Here is a 21344-nt window from a genome sequence, read left to right on the forward strand (position 1 = left end):
GACGGATAACAAGCCACGGCTCTCGGGCGGTGAGGGAAGGAATAGAGAGAGAGAATAAAGCAGTGTGATGCTGCAGAGTGACATTTCAAAGTGAGGAGGAGGCGACTTTACACTCGAGAGCAACATCTCTGTCAAGCCTCCAGAAAGACTCATACAGATGATGGCCTTCAGCTCGAGAAGTGACTCAGAACAGCGTCTAAGCAGCATACTGCCATTTGAAATCTTTCGTAACAGTGGGTAGCAGTCAGTTTCTATAGGTCACACCATTAAAAATAAGATGACCGGAGACAGGAAATTATATGCCACATTTACTCTGTTACTTAGCTAGCTTGTTAAAAAAGCTGTAGCATTTTCATGTAATTGATTTTTTTTTAGAACATATAACGTAGAACATATGCTCTGCTAAATTAACTGACAGTTTCACCCATTAGCTATTTTCCTCGCATGCGCTTCACTGGAGCAGACAAAGCAGCACAACAGAGTGTGTGACATCTGGATCGAGCATGGACAGCACTTACCTCACTCACCTGAACACGAACACACCTGTTTGCTATTTTCAGTCATTTTCTCAGTGCATTTAAACAGGTAATTTTCACAAGTCTTTGCGATTTGTCTGGCGATTCGGTTTTCGCACTTCTCTCCAGCTCATTCTGAATATCTGACAAAAAACACGATGCTGAAATGCTATTTTCCTAAAGTCAAGTCTGGTCCCACTTCTTACAACCCTCTGTGGCTTATATATCCATCCAAAGACTGCACTGCTTAGAATCTGCCTAATTTAGCAAACTACTAACTAAATACCGCGGACGTGATACTCCAGATTTTGTAAAATATGTTGACTATTGACTATACTGACTATAATATGCATCACTAACTCTACATATGCCTACCCCCTTCTCCTAGATAACCGGTGTTGCTTGTCTAGCATTTGGAACATCATTCATTATCTTCAGTAACTGCTTTACACCGGTCAATGTCACGGTGGCTCTGGAGTCCATCTTGGGAACTCTGGGCATGAGGTGAGAATAAACCATGAATGGGGTGCTAGTACATCACAAGGCCACATACACATTCACACCTAGGGCAATTTCACATAACCAATCCACCAATAAAGGTTGTACACTAGTTGGCGCTATTTTATGTATCTGTCCTATAGTGTATTTGTATTGTCTTTTGTCTTCCACTGTTTGTATTTTATGTGGTTAGGACAAAGTATTTTTTTAGTCCTTAGCTCTTTTATGTAGCATCATAGTCCTGGAGGAACGTTGTTTTAATTTGCCTATGTACTGTGTTAGCTATAAATGGACCATGGAGACAATAACTCCAGTTCTGGAAGCTCTGAGATGTACCACAGCTACCCATCTGCACCAATTGAGCAGTTTTGGAACATTATAAAGACTTATTTATACTTATATCATGAGTTCTGTACTTGAATGATAAGCAATATCACATGTGGAAGAGTGCAGTTACACTGAATCAACCACAAGTAAGTAACCACAGCCATGCCGTTATTCGCTACGACATAACCGTGAATGCGATATTGCGTTCATATAAATTTTATAAATAGGAAATGAATATTGACCACGTCAGATTTGCGTCCACTTGTTCTGCTCATTTTTGCTCCGATAGCTGAAATAGAATGAGGAAGAAGCTACACTCACTCACTTACAACACATCGGCTGGCTAGCGAGTTCACACTGATTAGCATTCCCACGTTAGGTGCTCCCAGTAAACTTGCTGTCCTTGCTTTCTTTCCTGTTATATTACTGAAAAGTATAACTAGCCATGTCCACTCATTTTTCTATATTCTCCCAGTGGGAAATTTCGGAATGCCGCTTGACCAACATTTAAACAAATGTCAATAAATACGTTAGCTTAGAATGTTAGTCGAGAAGAACTTTAATAAAAAGTGTTACTAAAACCACAGCAAAAAAAAAAAGATGTCAAAATGGGTATGTAATGACGCAAACATAATAAACAATACAGATTTCTTACATTTAGAAGGCAACACTATTGCAGCATTTAGAGCCCTGATTGAAGGATTGTGTAAACGTACATAAATGTGGCTTTCTTGCTTTACTATGCAGATTTCTTTAACATTCTTAACTGCCAAGTGCAGAATGACACCATAGCAAAGCAGCAGCAAGTGAATCTAAAGCCACAGACAGTATGAAGGGCTTTCAACTTTACCCTGTGCATCTGGGTAGCTTTAGGGATAATCATAAAAAAACGCTGCCATTACACTCAATTACACTGTGCTGGATTGGCCATATTGTTCTGATATAATACAGCGTGATAAGCAATTATGAAATACTGTACTGTTAATGTGCTGTAACAGAATAGAAAGAAAACAGAGCAAATTTCCATAAAAATAAAGATCTGACAGTATATACAGTTTGTGTTTTGAAAAACAATTCAATTTAAAGTATTTAGAATATTTTCATTTTGTTTAGTATTAAAAGTATTTATAATATATTCACTACACTGACCCATTAGTCCCTCAAGAGCTCTTGGTTGCTGGTGTAGAAAGGACATTATTAACCTTTACATTATTTACTGTCCAGTGTCACCCAAATGAGGACGAGGTTCCCTTCTGAGTCTGGTTCCTCTCAAGCTTCCTTCCTCATATCATCTTAGGGAGTTTTTCCTCGCCACCGCCGGCTCAGGCTTGCTCATTAGGGATAAAATAGCAACTTAACTTTAAACTTTAGTTTTTTTTCTGTTTCTATACTTCTGTAAAGCTGCTTTGTCCATTGTTAAAAGCGCTAGACAAATCGAATTGAATTGAAATTTTGTTTAGTGTTCAAAACAATTAAAATCACACTTAATCCTTACAGGATTTTTGATGATTAAACGTAATTAATTCTGGATTGTATGATCATCATAACATAACAAAACAGCAGAAGACCCCTAGGCTTCAGAAGAAAACCCTGACTTACTAGAAGAGATTCTCACAAACCCATTTAGCTCCAGTCATAAAAGCCTTAATGTCATTTAGTCTTGCCGGAGTCCCTGCTTGCACTTTGCACACAATGTACATAGTCATTAACCATTACATGACAATAAGTAAGTAGCCTTTATTTGTGACAAATGCATTACTGCACAGTGAAACTCTTTCCATCACATATTCTATCATTGGAGGGTTGGGGTCAGGGTCAGCCATGGAGCAGGGGGGGTTGGGGGCCTTGCTTAAGGGCCCAACAGTGGCAGCTTGGTGGTACTGGGCCTGAACCCCAATCTTCCATTCAACAACCCAGAGCCCAAAGAAATCAATAATATTCTCTGTCTCTCTCTCTCTCTCTCTCTCTCTCTCTCTCTCTCTCTCTCTCACACACACACACACACACACGCTACTCCTGAGCTCCCAGTGATCTCGACCCCTTTCTGCTCTCTAGACCCCACATGGACAGCCTGGAGATATATATGGAACTGCTGTAGACCACTTTGTACCACTTAGTCATGGAGACCATGACAGTGGCTTTGAACTGCTGTTGCTGCGGTCGGTTTTGCGCTCAGGTCTCCATCATTGAACGTTTGATGGCTTTGGCAGGAAGGAATTTATGCTAACTCTATAATGAATTCAGAATTTGTGCTGATGCTCATACTTAAAGTATGAAAAAAAGCTCCTGGTTACATAATTCCGCTTGACTATATACAGTTATAAAAAAGGAAATGATTTATATTTTCACTCTCTGGTGTCACTCAGATGAGGATGGTTCCCTTTTGTGTCTAGTTCCTTGTAAGGTTTCTTCCTCGTATCATCTTAGGGAGTTTTTCTGCACCACCGTTGCCTCTGGCTTGCTCAGAAGGGGATCAATTTATAATTTAAATTTCATACTTTGTCATTTTTATTCTGAATTTTTATACTCCTGTAAAGCTGCTGTGAGACAATGACCACTGTTAAAAGGTCTATATAAAGAAAATTGAATGGAATTGAATTAATGTTGCCCTGAAGACTACAAAATGTGTTGTTTTTTGAGCATATTCTTAGTGTGTAGAAGACTGGTTCGAGTGTGAAAATTGTACCTGCACCAGTGTTGCTCCATTATCTTAACAAACAGAAGGCAGCTACTAAACATATAACTGCCTGCGCAGTTATAAAAAGGAAATGATTTATAATCACACTTTCCAGTGTCAATCAGATGGCTCAGGATGGCTTCCCTTTTGAGTCTGGTTCCTCTCAAGGTTTCTTCCTCATTTCATCTCAGGGAATTTTTCCTAGCTATCATCACCTCTGGCTTGCTCACTAGGGATAAATTTACAGCCTGAATTTAGACATTTCTGTCAAGCCTGCTATGCGCCATTGTTAAAAGTGCTAAACAAATTAAAGTGAATTAAATCCAAGTGTTTTTGCATCATGAAACATAATAGACAAATATATTCCAGTTAAAGTATTAAGATAATGAAAATGATTGTTATTTTTATACATTTTCCTAGGTGGTATTTCTAAATGGCATTTTCTTGACGCGTGATTATTTTAATGAATATAAATGTGTTATAATGTCTGGGTCTTTTTCCTGTTGTCTAATGACACTTTTTGACAATTCAATCAATCAATCTGATGACCTTTAAATCAAGATTCAGATGCCTTTCAAGCTAAATGGGACTCTACCTCTATTTGGCTGTAACTTCATACTAATGAATACCATGCACTCAAACACACACACACACACACACCCAGTGGCCACTATTACCATCTTGTCACTCCCTTGCCAAACTGTAAATAGATATTAACCCCCTCTCCACATCTGTGTTTAACATCATGACACACTGCCACAGACACACTCACACCCACACAAAACACCCTGTGACAGTCTATATTTTCTAACCTGAACATTACCACAAGCATCATTTCACCACTCTCCAGTCGCGACAGCCCTTATTCCTGATTACATATGATTACCAGTGACATTTCAACACGCTCTCAATAAATACACGTTAATTAAACTGCAGACGCCAGGCCGCTGAACCTCAGAGAAACTGAGAGTAGAGAGGGGACAGAAAATGCTTATGAAACATAATGACTTGGAATAAAATGATAACCAAAATGAAAAAAAGGAATATATAGAAACTGAGTTTCATCTGAAAATATGCTAAACGTGATTATAATGTCTAATAACAAAACACTGCAGAATATTAACAGTGCAACTCGCACATATTTATACTAGCTACTTATACACACTAAACACACAGACAGGCAATGTTAACATTCATCTACTCACCTCACTTCTTTCCCTCGTCAGAGCAAAAAGCATTTATTCCCAATTGGGGAGAGAAAGACAGAGCTGGACAGACAGAGAGAGGGTGCTGTCTTGTCAGGGCCTCTAAATCCTCTACACTGACTCTGGAGATGCAATCTGACACATACTGTGTGTGTGTGTGTGTGTGTGTGTGTGAGAGAGAGTGAGTGAGAGAGCAAAATATAGACTGGTCTTTATATATCATTTTAATTCCCTACGCACCAGCCGATTATTAAAAAGAAGAGGACTGAACTAAAGACTACTGGGTTCATGAATAAAACATGATGGGGCATGCGGTTTTATAAAATAATCATCTGCAAGGTGTGCTTATTAGTACTATGAGGCTTACATCATGTGCCATACAAGTCCCTCTAAGTAAGCCGTTACTAATTCAGACATGATGATGCATTACTATAACTGCATTAATATATACATGTGATTTGCCTTTTTGCCAAAAACCGCGGTCAAAGCCGTACCTTCCAACCGGTTAGAACGGTATGTCTGTGCTTCCTCAAGTTCTCTGTATAAAAATAGCACAAAGTTATTCAATAAAAACCCCATTCGTTGATCTTCAGCTTCATCCTGGTCAGGGAAATCACAAGAACACTTTGCATGAGGTAGAAACACACCCTGGACACCACGCACACATGCACTCGCACATATCAACTTATAGTCACCTATCCACCTACTGGAATGTGTCTGGGCGATGGGAAGAAACCGGAGAACCCAGAGGAAACCTAAATGTAAACACATCAACGAAAAGCACACAGCCAGTAACACAAACTCGAGAGACCCTGAGGCTAAAGGCAATCTACTTCAATGTATATTACAGGGAAAAATCAAGTCAAAGTAGACAAACAGCATTATCTTGACTTTGTACAACTTTGCCAGCTACGTTGTACAATCAAAAATACTTCCACGCACTGCTTTTCAGATGATTTGGGGTCATAGTTGTCTGCTCTGACGCATTTTTGTATCAGCTTAATTCACTGTTGTGTCACAAGAGGGCATGCAAAACTGTTAGGGTGCCCAATGCCGGATCAGATGCTACACAACAAAATTAAAAGCTGTCTAATGCGCTTAGGCTGCACTTTATTATTCATATGAGCAAATTATAACTCGAATATGAATTTTTCCCGTCATGTTCAAACGGATGTTCAAATATCGGGTAAAAAAGCGACAGCCATTAGTATTTGAATACATTAAGACACATAGCACGAATGCTTATGGAGTTTCTCTGTAATAATAGCTCATAGAGGTCAAATGACAAGCCTCAGGCCACTAGCAGCTCGCATGAAGGCGTGACGGGCACTGACAACATCATCTACCAAAAATGCCTACATGAAAAAATTCTCAGCTACATGATGAAGTAAAATCTGTTGACCGCGGCGTGGGACACTTGAGAACAATGGCTGAATGAGAAGTAAGCACATTCTCAAAATACTGACATCAACCGGAAAAAGCTGACTTTCTAGGCTGCAGCTATGCATTATATTACAGTGTAGACCTTGAGATGAACATTGGACATCCTCCAGAATGCCTCCTACTACAGCTCTCATTCATTCCTCTGTTTGTGGTGGGAAGTCATCTGACCCAATGGGAGATTAATTAACTTATTCCAGTAAACATGGCTAAGTGGATACAGGCTCCTTGCTTGCTATTATCAGTTTCAATTTGGATCTTTATCGTCGATTGTCATGGAAGTCCGTGTACTTCGGTTCGGCTGAGAAAACGGTCATGCCTTTAAAATAATAAAAGAAGGGTTTGAAACAAACAAAATTCACAAGCACAGTTGATTAGACCTTCAGTGACACTAAATGATGTACCCTCCCATTTAATTTACAATCTCTCTTCCTTTCATCCTTCCTTCCTTCCTATCTCCACTCTCTCTTTCTCTCGCGCTCTCTCTCTCTGTCCCTCGTCGACAGCCAACGCTTCTTTTTTGCCAAAACTGGCCAAGATGAACAAACAGCCCATTGAAGTGATGAAAGATCCCTGGCCGCTGCAGAAGCTTTCTTTCAGATCTAACACACAAACAGTGAATCAGCTGATTGATTCACAATGTGTAAATAATGCAACAGCGAGTGCCATAACAAAACCCTCTCGTGCCAGTGTTTCTGTGTCTCTATTCCTTTATTCACCCACAGAAGGCATTAAGGCTTGTAAGGACTTGCATTGACTGAAGTGACACTGCAATAATAACCATCCCATTGAGCACCGAGATGCAGTGGTCAAGGAAGGACATCCATGAAAGGAAGTATATACTGGCATCAGATCAAGGAGGGCCATTACTGACTCGTACCGACGAGCACATTGAAATGAATGTTCCAGCATTGTCCAGTTTTCTTTTGTAATGTATGCAAACAATCATTTGGACATATTTCATTATAATAATAAAAAAAATAAATCTATAAGCACACCAAGTCAAAAACTCACTTATAATGGAAGCTTAAGGGCACTTGCTCTGATGGCTGCTTAATGTTCATGGAAAACATACAGTACTTCTGCAGAACACTCAGAAATTCATCAGAAAAAGTATTCAGAGGGAGGGATGTGTAGTTGTGTAGACCTAACGATGCATGGAGAATATGCATATTTTAGAGAATTGAAGTTGAACCACCTTAAGAAGCTAAGAACCCTTTTTAAAGTAAAAAAAACTACTCAAAGAACCCTTTCGAAGATTGTACTTAGGAAAAGCATCAGTGAAACATCATCCTCTTATATCCGCCTCATGCTAACGTTGGACTGCAATTACAGAATCTGCATTATACGGTCACTTATACCACATGGTTCATAAATACTGCATTCTGATAGGTCAGAAGGTGTTACATTTTCTATAAGAGCTGCACTGACAGAAGCGCCGTCTGTAATCTAAATCATAAATTTATGTTAATGCATTCGTCCTAATACCTTATCGCTTCTATGGCAACCAGTCACAGAGCTTTCATGCTCCACTTAATCTAAGACTAATAATAAACAGAGGATTTTTACAAACATGTTATGTAACAGAGACATATAGATAGATAGATATCAGCTCGGGAAAAAAATTTAAAGACCACTGCAAAATAATCAGTTTCTTATGTTTTTTTCCTTACGGGTTCATGTATTGGACAGTTTTGTTTCATTTTTTTGTGACAATATTTCTCCTAAATTCAAAATATAACACTTATTATTTAGAGAGTATATTTAAAGGAAATTACAACACATCAAAATAACCCAAGATCATGTAGTATTTGCAGAGCTTTAATAACTCAAATAAAACAAAATGCAAATCATTTGTAAACAAACTGTGTTAATGCTTCGGCTAAATAACATTAAGAAATCAGTATTTGGTGGAATAACCCCGATTTGCATGCGTTTTGGCTCCATGCTCTCCACCAGTTTCTCACATTGCTGTTGGGAAACTTTATACCACTCTCAAACAGCTCAGCTTTGCGTGATGGTTTGTGACCAGCCATCTTCCTCTTGATAGGGTTCAAATCTGGAGATTGGGCAGTGGTCTCATTTTTTTCCAGAGCTGTATAGCTGTGTGTATATATATATATATATATATATATATATATATATATATATATATATATATATATATATATATATATAAAAAATCATTGACAAGATGAAGATGTCTGTAAGTAGGCATTTCATATCAGTGTTTTTCAATATGTACTGTCCAGAAAGTGAGACTTTCGTGTTTGTGTATAACTGCATTTTTGGTTTGTTTATGTTAAAAACAGACACCTTTGAATAACTTAACTCATGGACCTGCTACAGCATTCAATATTACTATAAACAGTTTCAGTGTCAGTATGTAATACATTTTAAAAACACGGCAAACTGCTGTGGTATAAGAGCAATAAAACACTCTGGGGTGGTAATGGCATCACACAGGTCACTTTATTGATTATTTTCCCAGAACAGAACATGTTGTCATTGGTTATTCATGACATATTATATCAACACAAGCCGACGTATGAGTCCTATTCTATTGTGAAGAAGAATTGAGTAAACAAACTGTTTGTTTTTCCTCATTACAACAAAGTTAGAAACCAGACAGGAAAAAATGTTGAAGTATTCCTTCAGGCACTCAGTAGCAGCCATCCATGCCTACTGATGTCTCTACATGACACCTAACCTCTTTTAGGGCTTTTTCAGTTAGTGTGTGTGTGTGAAAATAAATGCATACAAGTTGAACGATTAACTCCTTTATACATAGATTTTGTAATGCAATTATTATTATTATTATTTATTCCAGATTACTCAACGTCCAAACCTGCACTTATTCTGGCACGTGAGGAGTTACACATCGCCACCAATTTACTGTTGATGTTGTTTTGTTGTTGTTGTTTACTGCAAATTGTTAACTTATGTGAGTCACATTCCTTGTGTGTTGCTTAGCCAATAGAAAACTGACTGCGATGTTGATCCCTGGTGTGACCACGCGCACGTTCATGATGACATGCAGGACCTTGTGAGGACCTGACGGAGAACTGTGCTCACTGGCGTCACCTCTCCGGAGAGCTTGTGCAAGAGGAAGAGGAAGGTGAGGAGGAAGATGCGTTCTTACCGTGGCAGCTGCGTGGCTGTCTGCGCTCCACCGTGGCCGTGTCTCGCACACCCGCTTCTCCCGTTTCGTCACGCGCCACCAGTTCCGCGCGCAGCTCATTCTGCTCCTGGCTCGCGCGACCGATAGTGGCGTCTCCGCGCCGCGCGAGCTGCTCTCCGTCCTCCATCCTTTCTAAGATCACCCGCTGTCGCTCATCAGAAACACTTCTCTTTTAGACTCGATCTAAACGCTAAAGCCTGCTGTACTGAAACGGAATGAAAGTCTTTTAAATTCCATGATGACGTTAATCTAAACGGAGAGAGAGAGAGAAATAGTGCGCGAGAGAGAACTATCTGCTCCCGTTGCTGCTCTCGCGGACAGAACGGCGCGCTGAAGGATGACGAACAGCTTCTTAACGGACCGTACCATCTGTGGGGGGGGGAACAGAAGGGCACATTACATGCAGTAGTTACATCATTTTAACGCAAACTAAAGGCGTGTACTTTATTATTAGCACTGTAAGATCTAATATTCAAAGGCATTCTTGAGTACAATTTATTATGAATTTGTCAGGAATCTTATAGGATTAGGGTGGTATAATCTTTGTTACAATGACATACAAACTACACGTGCACACGCGCGCGCGCGCACACTCGCTCATACATCATCGCAGGTAATAACTGTGCTCGTGCCTTAGGGAAGCATAAAACCCTCCAGAGATCTGATAAAAGTCCTGAACCTCAACACAAGCAGTTTAGAGTGAAAACAATTGCGTTCATACAGACCCGTATGCGGCATGCAGGACACACACACACACACACACTCAACCTATGTAATGCTACCCTGATAAGGGTTTACCCTTGATCGCTGTTATGCTCTGCATGAATCTAGCTGAATGTGACTATTTCTAATCATAATACGTAGTCACAGTGAAACCTTTTTGTGACTGCAAATTGCCTCCACAATACAGTTTTACAATAATTTGGATAAACTTGTTAAATCCCACATGTAAGGGTGCACTGATCAGGCATAACGATATACCCAATATTGTATTGGCCCCCTTTAGCTACCGAAACAGCCCTGACCCGTCATGCACTGTGTATTCTGACACCTTTCTATCAGAACCAGCATTAATTTCTTCAGCAATTTGAGCAACAGTAGCTCGTCTGTCAGATCGGATCACACCGGCCAGCCTTCTCTCCCCATGTGCATCAATGCATGGCCGCCCATGACCCTGTTGCCGGTTCACCACTGTTCCTTTCTTGGTACACTTTTGATAGATACTGACCACTGCAGGCCGGGAACACCAAACAAAAGCTGCAGTTTTGGAGATGCTCTGATCCAGTCGTCTAGCCATCACAATTTAGCCCTTGAGCTCAAATTTGCTCAAATCCTTACGCTTGCCCAATTTTTCCTGCTTCTAACACATCAACTTTGAGGACAAAAATGTTCACTTGCTGCTTAATATATCCCACCCACTAACAGGTGCCATGATGAGGAGATAATCAGTGTTATTCATGTCACCTCTCACTGCTCATAATGTTACGCCTGATCGGTGTATATTAGGACTGCACATAATGAAAGGACATTATGGTGATTTCATTATTTTACACAATGTCTTCTGGTTTCTCCCATCTCCTCTCAGATAAGATGGCCTGCAATGGATTGCTGGCTTTTCTACAGTATATTCCTGCACCATGGCTGTCTTTTATCATCCACAACAACACTGACCAAGATAAAGCGGTTAATAAGATGCATAGGCCTCTGTGTTTATGACCGTGCATTTCAAAATGTCTGGTTAGATAATCAACAATGACAGCAAATACAATATAATTCAAGCAAACATCCATAACTGAGCATCCTCTTATTTCCCACAGCTTGCGAGTAAGAAATGGCTCTGTGCTATTCATCATAGTGAGGCTTAGCATTTAAAACGCAACACACACCTGTAGCCAGCATTTCAAAGAAACATCTGATGTCAGGCAAAATGTGTTTTTTTTGACAAACTCAGAAAAGCCAGCAGTGTGTAGGACCTTCTCCTGCTGCAGAGCACAACTCCACAGCTGTTCCTCCTTCAGATAAGTGAGCTAACTTTATTAAAATCACTATAAACTGACAATTTCCATCACATCCTGAACATGCTCTAAAGCTAGCTAAATAGATTATTAGAGCTGTGTTCATTAGCAACTGCGCCAGGTGATTGACGTAAGGGAATTAGCTAGCTAGCCAAGTGTGAAAAACATAGCTAGTGCTTTAATGCTTACCTTAATCAGGAATTCGCTGTTAATGGGCTATTAGGATTAGCTGTCATTCATGCATTTCACTATTTAAACAGTGTTTAAATGGCAGTCTGAACACTACTATTCATTAGTGACTATGATGACATAGTTGTTAATTAATTAATTATTAGTTTGTGACAGCAAGAGAAATCCGAGAAAGTGGATGCATATAGTATGTACGCCTTACACGTGCACACACACACACACAATAACATTACAGTGTTTAATGCTGCAAGGAGACATCCCTAATGAAGATGTTTAATAATAATTAGAGAAGAGAGATAGAGAGTGAGACAGAGAGGCAGAGAGTGTGTGTGTGTGTGGATGAGAGAGAGAGAGACAGACAGAGAGACAGAGTTCATTTGTGTGTGTGTGTATGTGTGAAAGAGAGAGAGAGAGAGAGAGAGCAATTGCACAGCTGTCTGCTGAACAATGCAGGGTCATTTATTCTAATTTAGTATTTATCTGCTAAAGTAGGTGAGTTATCAGTAAGGAGTAAATGGAAACACAGCCAAGTGTGACGAAGGGAGTGTGCGTGCGAGAGAGTGAGGGAGAAAGAAAGAACCAGAGCGAGAAAGAGAGAGAGAAAGAGAGAGAGAGATGATGATGATGGTGATGATGGGTTATGATGGAACATTATCGAATAAAACTCCCAGTCCGTTATCATAATTAAAGCTGCCGAAAATAGTTTTGTGTATCAGGGGGAAAGGCCCTATTCACAGTCTCCTCCATCTTTAAGAGGAGCCTCTGAAAACTCCCCGAGCCTCACTGCACTCTGTTTGCTGCACTGAAACCTCCGTGATGGATGGGAGCACTTTCTGTGTGTATGAGAATGAAGTGTTGAGCCTTCAAATCAAAAGGTCCAAACTTATTGCTTACATTTAATAGCTCTATACCCTCATTCCATTAGCTGCCTTTCCAGTCTTCAGATGTTCTATAGACGGTATTTTTATGTCCACTAACATTTGTGACCACTGATCGATAATGGACATTTTGTGCTCTAATTCAACCCAAAGGATCTGATTGTTAGCAGACTCACTGGGAGCTAATTCTGACTGTGCTAGAGAACCACAGACAGGCTATACAGTACATAAACATCCCGAGGTAATGAATATTATACCACAGCGCCGTTGAATTCTCGAATCTGATTGGTCAGAAGGTGTTGACTTATTATTTGACAGATAATCACAGGTTTACATTAATATGCTTGTTCTATTATTATATTGTTTCTATAGTAGATGCTCCTGCACAGAGACTTGAAGGGTGGATGCTACACATAACTTGGAGCTATGAAGAAGGAGAAGAATAAAAAACAGGGGATTTTTCATGTTCTGGTTTCACTGTAACATAATAAAACAACTTCAACTGAGAGGCTTTGAAGAGAAGATTTGTTTATTGCTGTTAGATTGTACATGATAACTTGTTTTAGTCATATCAGTGCTGGAAACTGTTAACTACACTCCCCAGTGTGCTTCACAGCCTACAAAAAAAAAGAGAAAAATGGCCGCTATGGACTACAACACCCAACACAACGTTCAAGTTCACCATCTTACTGATTACACACGTGTACAGAATTACAGACCACAGTATATACAGACTCCCAAGTAAATGTGCACTGCTTCTGTGCCTGACTTCACCACACAGTGTGTCACTGATTATTGTTGTTCTGGTTTTTGGATTTTTGCCTGTTTCTTGATCCACATGTTTGTTTTGCCTAGTCTATTCTGTTTGCTCATTGCCTGTCCCACGCCTGTGTGAGCTTAATCGTGCCTGAAGATTTGGATCTCTCTTCCTTTTGCCCTTTATAAAAAGCCATTCGTTACAGTTTTGAAGATGTTCCACAACATTAATTGCAAGTAGAATTGAATAAAAGACATTATTACTAAACTACCAAGTGTAATCACTGGCAAAGCGACAAAAATAAAACTCTTCCTGACATGCAGTTATGGGAAAACGGTCAGCTTTTGGGATTTCAGATTCGCAGCACACCACCTCATCATCCCTTTAGACGCATTTCTGTTTTCCATATCGTATTTTACTTTATTTGCATTTTGTTTTAACAATAGGCATCCCGGATGTAAATTTATATTTAAGATCCTATAGTAAGCAAGCTAGAGATGGCAAGAAAAAAACTCCTTGGGATGTGACGAGAAAGAAACCATACACAAAAGGGGGCTCTTTTGGGTGATACTAGATTGGGATTAGAGATTATTACTCCTCCTGAATGTTATAAATACAAACAGTACTAACGGTACTACTTTCATCCTGTTGTTAATGTGTTGAGTATGAGCAGCAGTTCTTAGATACAAGTCGACATTACCCAGGTAAGATTTTCCACTGATGAAAAAGCTGAGACTTGGGCATGATTTGAGAGTACCCATGTGGGACTATCCATTGCAATCAATTATAATTAAGTTCTGAGTTACTGAGCTCTTCGTTCTTCTGACAGTCCAGGTCTTTAAGTAATTGCACACGTTAGGTTGAAAAATGTTAGTGTATTCCTTTAGATCATGAAATATGTTCACAACAGCAAAGTCTGGCTGAAGAAGAGAAGCAAAGTGAGAGAAATTGTGTGTGTGTGTGTGTGAGTGTGTGAAAATGGGATTTTTCGACTGCTGTGGTTACATTTCCTGTGATGAAGCCTATTCATCCTCTTCTAGCTCCAAAGAAATCAGACAGTCCAATTTTTTGCTAAGAAAGCACAATCCTCTCCAGACAGTTATTCCATTTCTGGCAAGCATTTATCCTGAGTGGAAACATTAAATAAACTTGGAGGTGTTCAACAATGTGTGAATCTATGGTCTGGCACTGTTTCATTAAAAGCCTGCTCAGGACTTTACCACACTGCCAGAACAGGGTTTTTTTCTCTCCTTCCGTTAAAGCTTGTATTGTACGGTTCAGATTTAATGCGAACTGAACCATCTGCAGTGCTGCTTTTAAATGTGTCAGTGCAGAGTGTGACCTAGCCTTCCTCTAGGGTCAGGATTAGTCTACAGTTGTTTCCCTTATCTCATATCACTTCCTTTCACAGACAACACACACACACACACACACACACTAATCCCATAAACACTGTCATATATAAACTATTTTATATTTCCACTTTGGTGCAGCCACACACCCCCATCAACCCCCCCAACACACACACACACGAAAATTGGCCCTGAATTTTTCCTCATCACTATGGTAACGGCTGGTCGTCTGGTGTCAGTCAGATGTTTCCGTGGTAACTGCTGGGTTATGACTGGCCAGAGGTCTTCTGGGATATAAGGGGCAGATGGCATTATGGGATATGTTAGTCATCCGTGACATCCGCCCTCTGAGAACCAGCTGAGCCTTATAGACTGACCATGGAGGATGTATGTATATAAGTGTGTGTGTGTGTGTGTACATGCATAAAGACTGACTGAGCTTGACAAGGAGTACCTAATTGAGACTGCCAGTCCTTTTGACACTTAGCCCATTCCCCAAGGGCTTGCTGATGAAAAGCTGCTCATTTGGTGCGCATATGTGCTTGTGTGTGTGTGTGTGTATGTGTTACTCAAATTGACAATTGCCTAATACTGTGCATCAAAAATTCTCTGACATTTAATTAATTTTTTGTGACATTCGTGTGTGTGTGTCTGTGTGTGTCTGTGTGTGAAATAAGTGGCAGGAGGACACTTCCATTATGACTTGGTAGCCTAATTTTTTATTACAAGGTTGAAGGAAGCTGCTCAGCATGCCACGTCTACTAAGGACAGATGGAAAGTGTCACACACACACACACACAAACACACACACAGGGTAAAAACCATTAACCTAACTGACACCATCATTCGTTATACATCATACTGCGTGAGTACCATTCACATAAAGAGAATTCTGAGAAAGACATGTGTATACTTATTACCTGAACTAAACTCATTTAACTTAATGAAGAATTCTACTGGAAGAATTCAATAATTCAGGCATGAGAAACCTTAAGGCTTTGTGTACTCAAAAACTACAATATCAAAACTAATATTTCTAGTGTATAAAGGGGACAAATCTAATTTATATACATACTATTCCTGCAATTTGAACTATAGCTGCTGGTAAATTTACTGCGTGTGTGCGCTGTGTAACACAGACTGACTAACAAGGCTGTCACTAGAGGGGTGAAAGGTCAGGAAAATCGTAGAGGCCCTCATCTGCAGGGGGTCATTATGTTGTCTGATTATTTTACATAAAAGACAATGCGAAATTAAAAAAAGGTTTCAACCCTGGAGCAATGTTCTTTCAGCAAAATTCTAGCTATACCCCTGAGTGCAGGACATGTTATTAACTAGCAAGCCAATAACAATGACCATTTATGTTGCTTTTCATCCATATTGTGGATCTTTGCCTTCAAGAAGCCCTGTGCAAAAAAATAAAAAAAATCCATTGCACTTGAATGAAACGGCGCCAATGAATTTCTTTTTCTGCTCCTGCAAATAATAGCTCTCGACATGTTTTGCTGGAGAATTCAGTGCCCGGGCTTGTAGCACATATTCGCAGGGGTGATGGCACAAATGACTACATTTGTGGGAAATCGATCAGAGACCAGAACAAGAATCCAATCAATCCGGTGGTATCGAGTGAGAATCCAACACTATTGAACCGGTGTAAACGCTCTCACTGTGTTTTATCTTTCGCTCTCTAAAGCACATGCTGAAACGCAGTTTGCAAATAAGCTATAGCAACACACTTCATTTACCCGGAGTTTCAGTCTGAGCTGCTGCAACCAATATCTCTCAGCATATTTCGCTGTATAATACAGTGCCTGAGAGTTTAACACATCAATCGAGCACACCCGCTGAATCACTTACAGTTTGTAGGTCTGGGGGAATCAGAAATAAACTTCATATTGCTTTATACAAATCTGATTCCACTCTTCATTTTTGGAGAAGAAAAAGAAATTTCTCCAAAACAGCTTGCAGAAAATCCATTCTGCACAAACTGTGTGTCTTTTCGATCGTAGCCTGAAACTGTTATATAGTTGACTGTGTGTGAATGTGTGTGTCGGAGTGTTTACACCTGCAAGCACTGTATTATTAACAGCTGACTTATGAGTTAACGTGAACTTCACACGTGCTGTCTAGTTTCAGTTCACAGTTGTGTTGTGAAGAGTGTATCTGCAGGAAGGTGTGTGTAACAATGAGACCTGTTCTTTTTGGAGAATTGTTTTTTAGACCCTTCATATGTTTTGTTTTCATACTAATAATATAAATTATTTTACATTATTACATGCATTTTTCCCATGATATATTTTTTATGTATTATTTATTTTCATGTATGATTTCTATACATCATTTATTTTATTTTACCTATTATTTATTTATTTATTTATTTTCACATGCATTTTAATTTTTATTTATTGATTTAATTTCCCTTGTGAATTCATTTATTTTCAGGTATGATTCCTTTATTTTTCCCCTTTTTTTGTGCATGAATCTGTTATTTCACATGCACTTTTTCATGATGAATTTATTTCCATGTGATTTGTTTTTGCATGTGTTACATTTCCATGATTAATTCGTTTTCACGTGTGATTTTTAAGTGAATGTTGTGGGTTGTCCGTGTGCGCTGTGCTCAAGAACGAGGCGAAGAGACTACTATACGGTGTGTGTGAAGTGTGCAGGTGTGCTCTCTAGTCTCTCTCTGTGTTGTGAGCTTGTCATCCTGTCAGATCCGGATATCTCTGCAGTTGTATCTCTTCATCCTCTGGAGTCCTCCTTTTTCACAGACTGCACTGCTGACACGATGAAGCTTGCACACAGCGTGAGGTGAGCAAAATCGACTGTGCTGCTGGGAAGGAGATTACATACGCACATGCAAAACAATATCACTAAGGCATCATTTTCATATAATTGTCTTTCCTCAGCATGAAGAGCAATATCTAAGCCCAGAAGCATATCAGTGAGAGCAGCAGGTTAGGAGTCTAAAGCATTAGCTCATGTTAAATAGTTAATGTAGCTATTACTGAGTTACATCACTCTGCCTCTTCCTGCTATCACTCATTACCCCGTGGATATATAATATTCATACAGCAAAATCTAATACGATGTTTTTCATATCCATCAAAATCACCTGCTCTGCCTTGGAAACACGGACACACACCTAATGTCTGTAATGTCTTTTAAAGTGATGCTGATAGACAGGGTGTGTCTGCTCTTAATGTCTCCTGCTGTCTGACATCCCCCCCTTCCCACACACCACACACACACCACACACACACCACACACACACCACACACACACAAGTGCACCCCCCCCCCAACCCACCCAGCACACACACACACACTTTCTAGACAGAAAGGAAAAGGCTAGAGGGCATTCATTGTTTTTGTGGTATGAATAGCATTTGATTGAATAGTTTTGGATTCATTTTTTATAATAAAATTGAGCAAAGCAATTCCCTTTGCATATATGTTGTGCTCTAAAAATTAATATGCTGCCTCTCTCCAGCATGGCTGTGACACTTACTGCTTTTACAGCCAAGCGAATGTCAAAATGCCAGACCCCCCCCCACCCTAAAAGGCAGCAGGTCAGAGTTCCTGTTTTCCATTATGCTGTTGGTTGAATTTGCAATCAATCCAGTTGGGAGCACTTGTGCCTCAGCTGCCCTGCTAAGATCCTGACTCATGCTGAAGGATGTTTGTGAAAATTAGGCCATTCATCTCTAGGTATAATAATGGTTTTTGTATGGGGTTGTAATTATGCTCATACAGGTACAGGCTGATATCCTTCTCCATCTGTTTAGAAAAGAAAAGAGAGGAATCATTATATATAGTACATAGACCTAACATTTGATTTTACTCCTTCCTCTGTGTGTGTGTGTGTGTGTGACCTTCCAACAAATTCAAGATGACGTATGGTGCAGTTTTTGCAATAAATGAACTATCACATAGCCATTTCTTCCTATCTGGAACACTTCTCCTTAACAGCTTGTGACTACAGTTAGGAATATAGGTAACCTGTGCTCCAAAGCTCATGATAGAACCTTATTATCGCCTAACTTCTCTTCTACCACCTTGCTGTATTTTGTCTTACATTAGAATACCTTTAGGCGAATCTATACCATTTGTAACTTCACCCAGCACACTATAAGCAAGTTTGCTCTGTGTTATTTGCTCAGTAGCAGCACCCACCTCTCATTCTCCCACTGGGACTGGTTCTACCTTCTCAGAGCTTTCCACATCCCCCGCCCTCAAGCTGACAAAAGGGACTGTGCAGATGTGCTGCTAGCATGATTGGGTTGGTCTCCCTTGTCATGCTGCATGGTTTTCTTCTAAGACTACCAAATTAAACTGGACTTAGCTAATGTGCATACTGGAAGAGGAGGTGGGTTCTCTCTGTCCTCCCCTCATTTCTGTTAGGGTCAGGTCCAGTGTACTGCTGAGCCTGCTGCATTAGCTTCATTGCAGCTATTGGGGTGTCAGGTTTCCTCATTCATCCCTTATTCATCCCTCATTCTCTCCACTGGGTTGAGTCCACCACCCTCTGCGGTTTTCTTTAGTTTTCACCACGAGGACTAGGTGCGTATAGGTTAGAGCGACTAGCATGTCCCGATTGGCTCCATCATCACACCCATGTTACAGTCTGTACTACTAAGCCTGCTATATTAGCCAGATTGGAATAATTTTCCCACCATTCAGCCATCATTTACCACACCAGTTTTTCTTTCCGGTTTTCCATATCCCTGCAGTGTAACCACCTAGACTGACTGTTCCATACTGCTGGCATGTGTTCTTCCAGCATTACACAAACTATTCTAGGTTTAGCAGCGTGAAGTCAGCATGTATGCTCAGGAGAGTTTTTAGACACATGCTAGGTCCTGTGCCTGTGGGTTTGGCCCTTCAGAATGAATTGCCTGCTGATGACTTGCCACTGTCTAGCATTGCCTTAGAGTCCTTGAAGAAAAGTTATTACTTTGGGGATTGGGCAGTGCACAGTGCATTTCTGGAACAGCCTTCGCCTAAGGGCACATAATAGCGATGTCCTAGGGGCTCTTGCATTCACTCCTACACTAAAGGTGCATGTGGCAACTATTGAAACGCATCACAGTACTATGGATAGAATCTGCTGGGGGATACATATACTTTCTTGAAAAGGGTGAGGTGACTTTGTTCTCCATGATCCACTGGGAACTTGGCATGAGATCTCTAAGGATCCTCCGTACAAGCCTGTGCAAGATGGGGAGTGTTTTTACATAAATGGCTATTTCTATTTCCATTACACCAACACCAAACCATTTGCTTGTCCTGCATGCACTAGAAGCCAGATGACTCTGTGTATGACCTTGTGGCTGAACCTGGGATTTTTCCTGTAGGTCATATGACCCAATTTTAAACCAGTCTATTTCTATTGATCCTGCAGCATTCTTTGAAGGTGAGCCTGATACTGGCCCTGCGATCCTATTTACACCAAACAGTGAACATCCATCCTCAGATCTGTTCATTTGTCACAGAATAAGGACATGTGGGCTCCCTTGTCTAAACAGAGAAATTTCCAGGGAGAGATGACATGACCCTGACATGGCATGGTATAGCACAGCAACACTGTGTATTTGAACAAATACAGCATTATTAGAGCTCATCACACTGTGACTGCATTGTAAGATCTGTGTGATTCTCACTGCCCTTGCAACCACAAATACGTAAATATCTGTTGAACTGTAAAAGCCCTTTTGCATACTCTGTACAAGTACGGCAGTGGAATGTAGACTTACAAACTGTGCCTGGGGTGAAGTTTCTATATATAAATCGTGAATGTACACAAATTTCTAAGCCTGTCAGCTGGGAACTCTCCTTGCGTATCCCCTTTAATTGCCATGCGGGTTTATTTGTGTAGACTAGGGGTGTTATGCAATATAATCTCATTATCTGTATTTGAATCTGTATGTGTTTAGTCTAAATATTGTATTTGTATCTGTTTTTGTATACAGATGTTAACTGGAAGTGGGTGTGTGCCGTGCCACTAAGGGTGTAAACACCGGAAACACTTTTTCATTTACAAATCATTACAACAAATAGCAATTTGCAGAACTTATCTTTAATTCAACAGATAACCAACATTCGAATTGACAGGAAGAGATGTATTTGGTCTGCAGCAATGTTTAGGTAGCTGATTTGTATCAGAGTGACATCCACATGCTAGTACCAAAGGTTTCTCAGCAGAATATTGCTCTTAGCATCATATACGCTTTTTTTCCTTAGTGCATCTTGGTGCCATCCCTTCTCCAGGTAAACAGCACAAGCTGCTCACACACCATTCATCAGAC

General features: G+C 40.1%; 1 protein-coding gene and 1 long non-coding RNA gene across 4 annotated transcripts in view; one reads left to right on the forward strand and one right to left on the reverse strand.

Annotated features, from left to right (window-relative positions):
- The window catches only part of kazna (kazrin, periplakin interacting protein a), a 53648-nt gene extending 43466 nt beyond the window's left edge, over nt 1-10182 (reverse strand). For 2 of the 3 annotated variants that reach the window (XM_058389539.1, XM_058389538.1), the window contains exon 1: nt 9805-10182. In XM_058389539.1, the coding sequence (XP_058245522.1) occupies nt 9805-9970 (166 nt within the window). In that variant the 5' untranslated portion in view covers nt 9971-10182. Of the gene's footprint in view, nt 1-5222; nt 5284-9804 lie in introns of those variants that run through there. The other variant, XM_058389541.1, reaches the window with a different exon arrangement.
- Nucleotides 626-13370, forward strand: LOC131352950 (uncharacterized). Its single transcript, XR_009204570.1, has 3 exons — nt 626-1019; nt 9636-9780; nt 11429-13370. It is a non-coding gene; the product is annotated as an uncharacterized LOC131352950 (long non-coding RNA).
- The last annotated feature ends 7974 nt before the right edge of the window (nt 13371-21344 follow it).

The sequence above is a fragment of the Hemibagrus wyckioides genome, linkage group LG05 (assembly GCF_019097595.1).
Source record: "Hemibagrus wyckioides isolate EC202008001 linkage group LG05, SWU_Hwy_1.0, whole genome shotgun sequence".
Classification (NCBI taxonomy): domain Eukaryota; kingdom Metazoa; phylum Chordata; class Actinopteri; order Siluriformes; family Bagridae; genus Hemibagrus; species Hemibagrus wyckioides.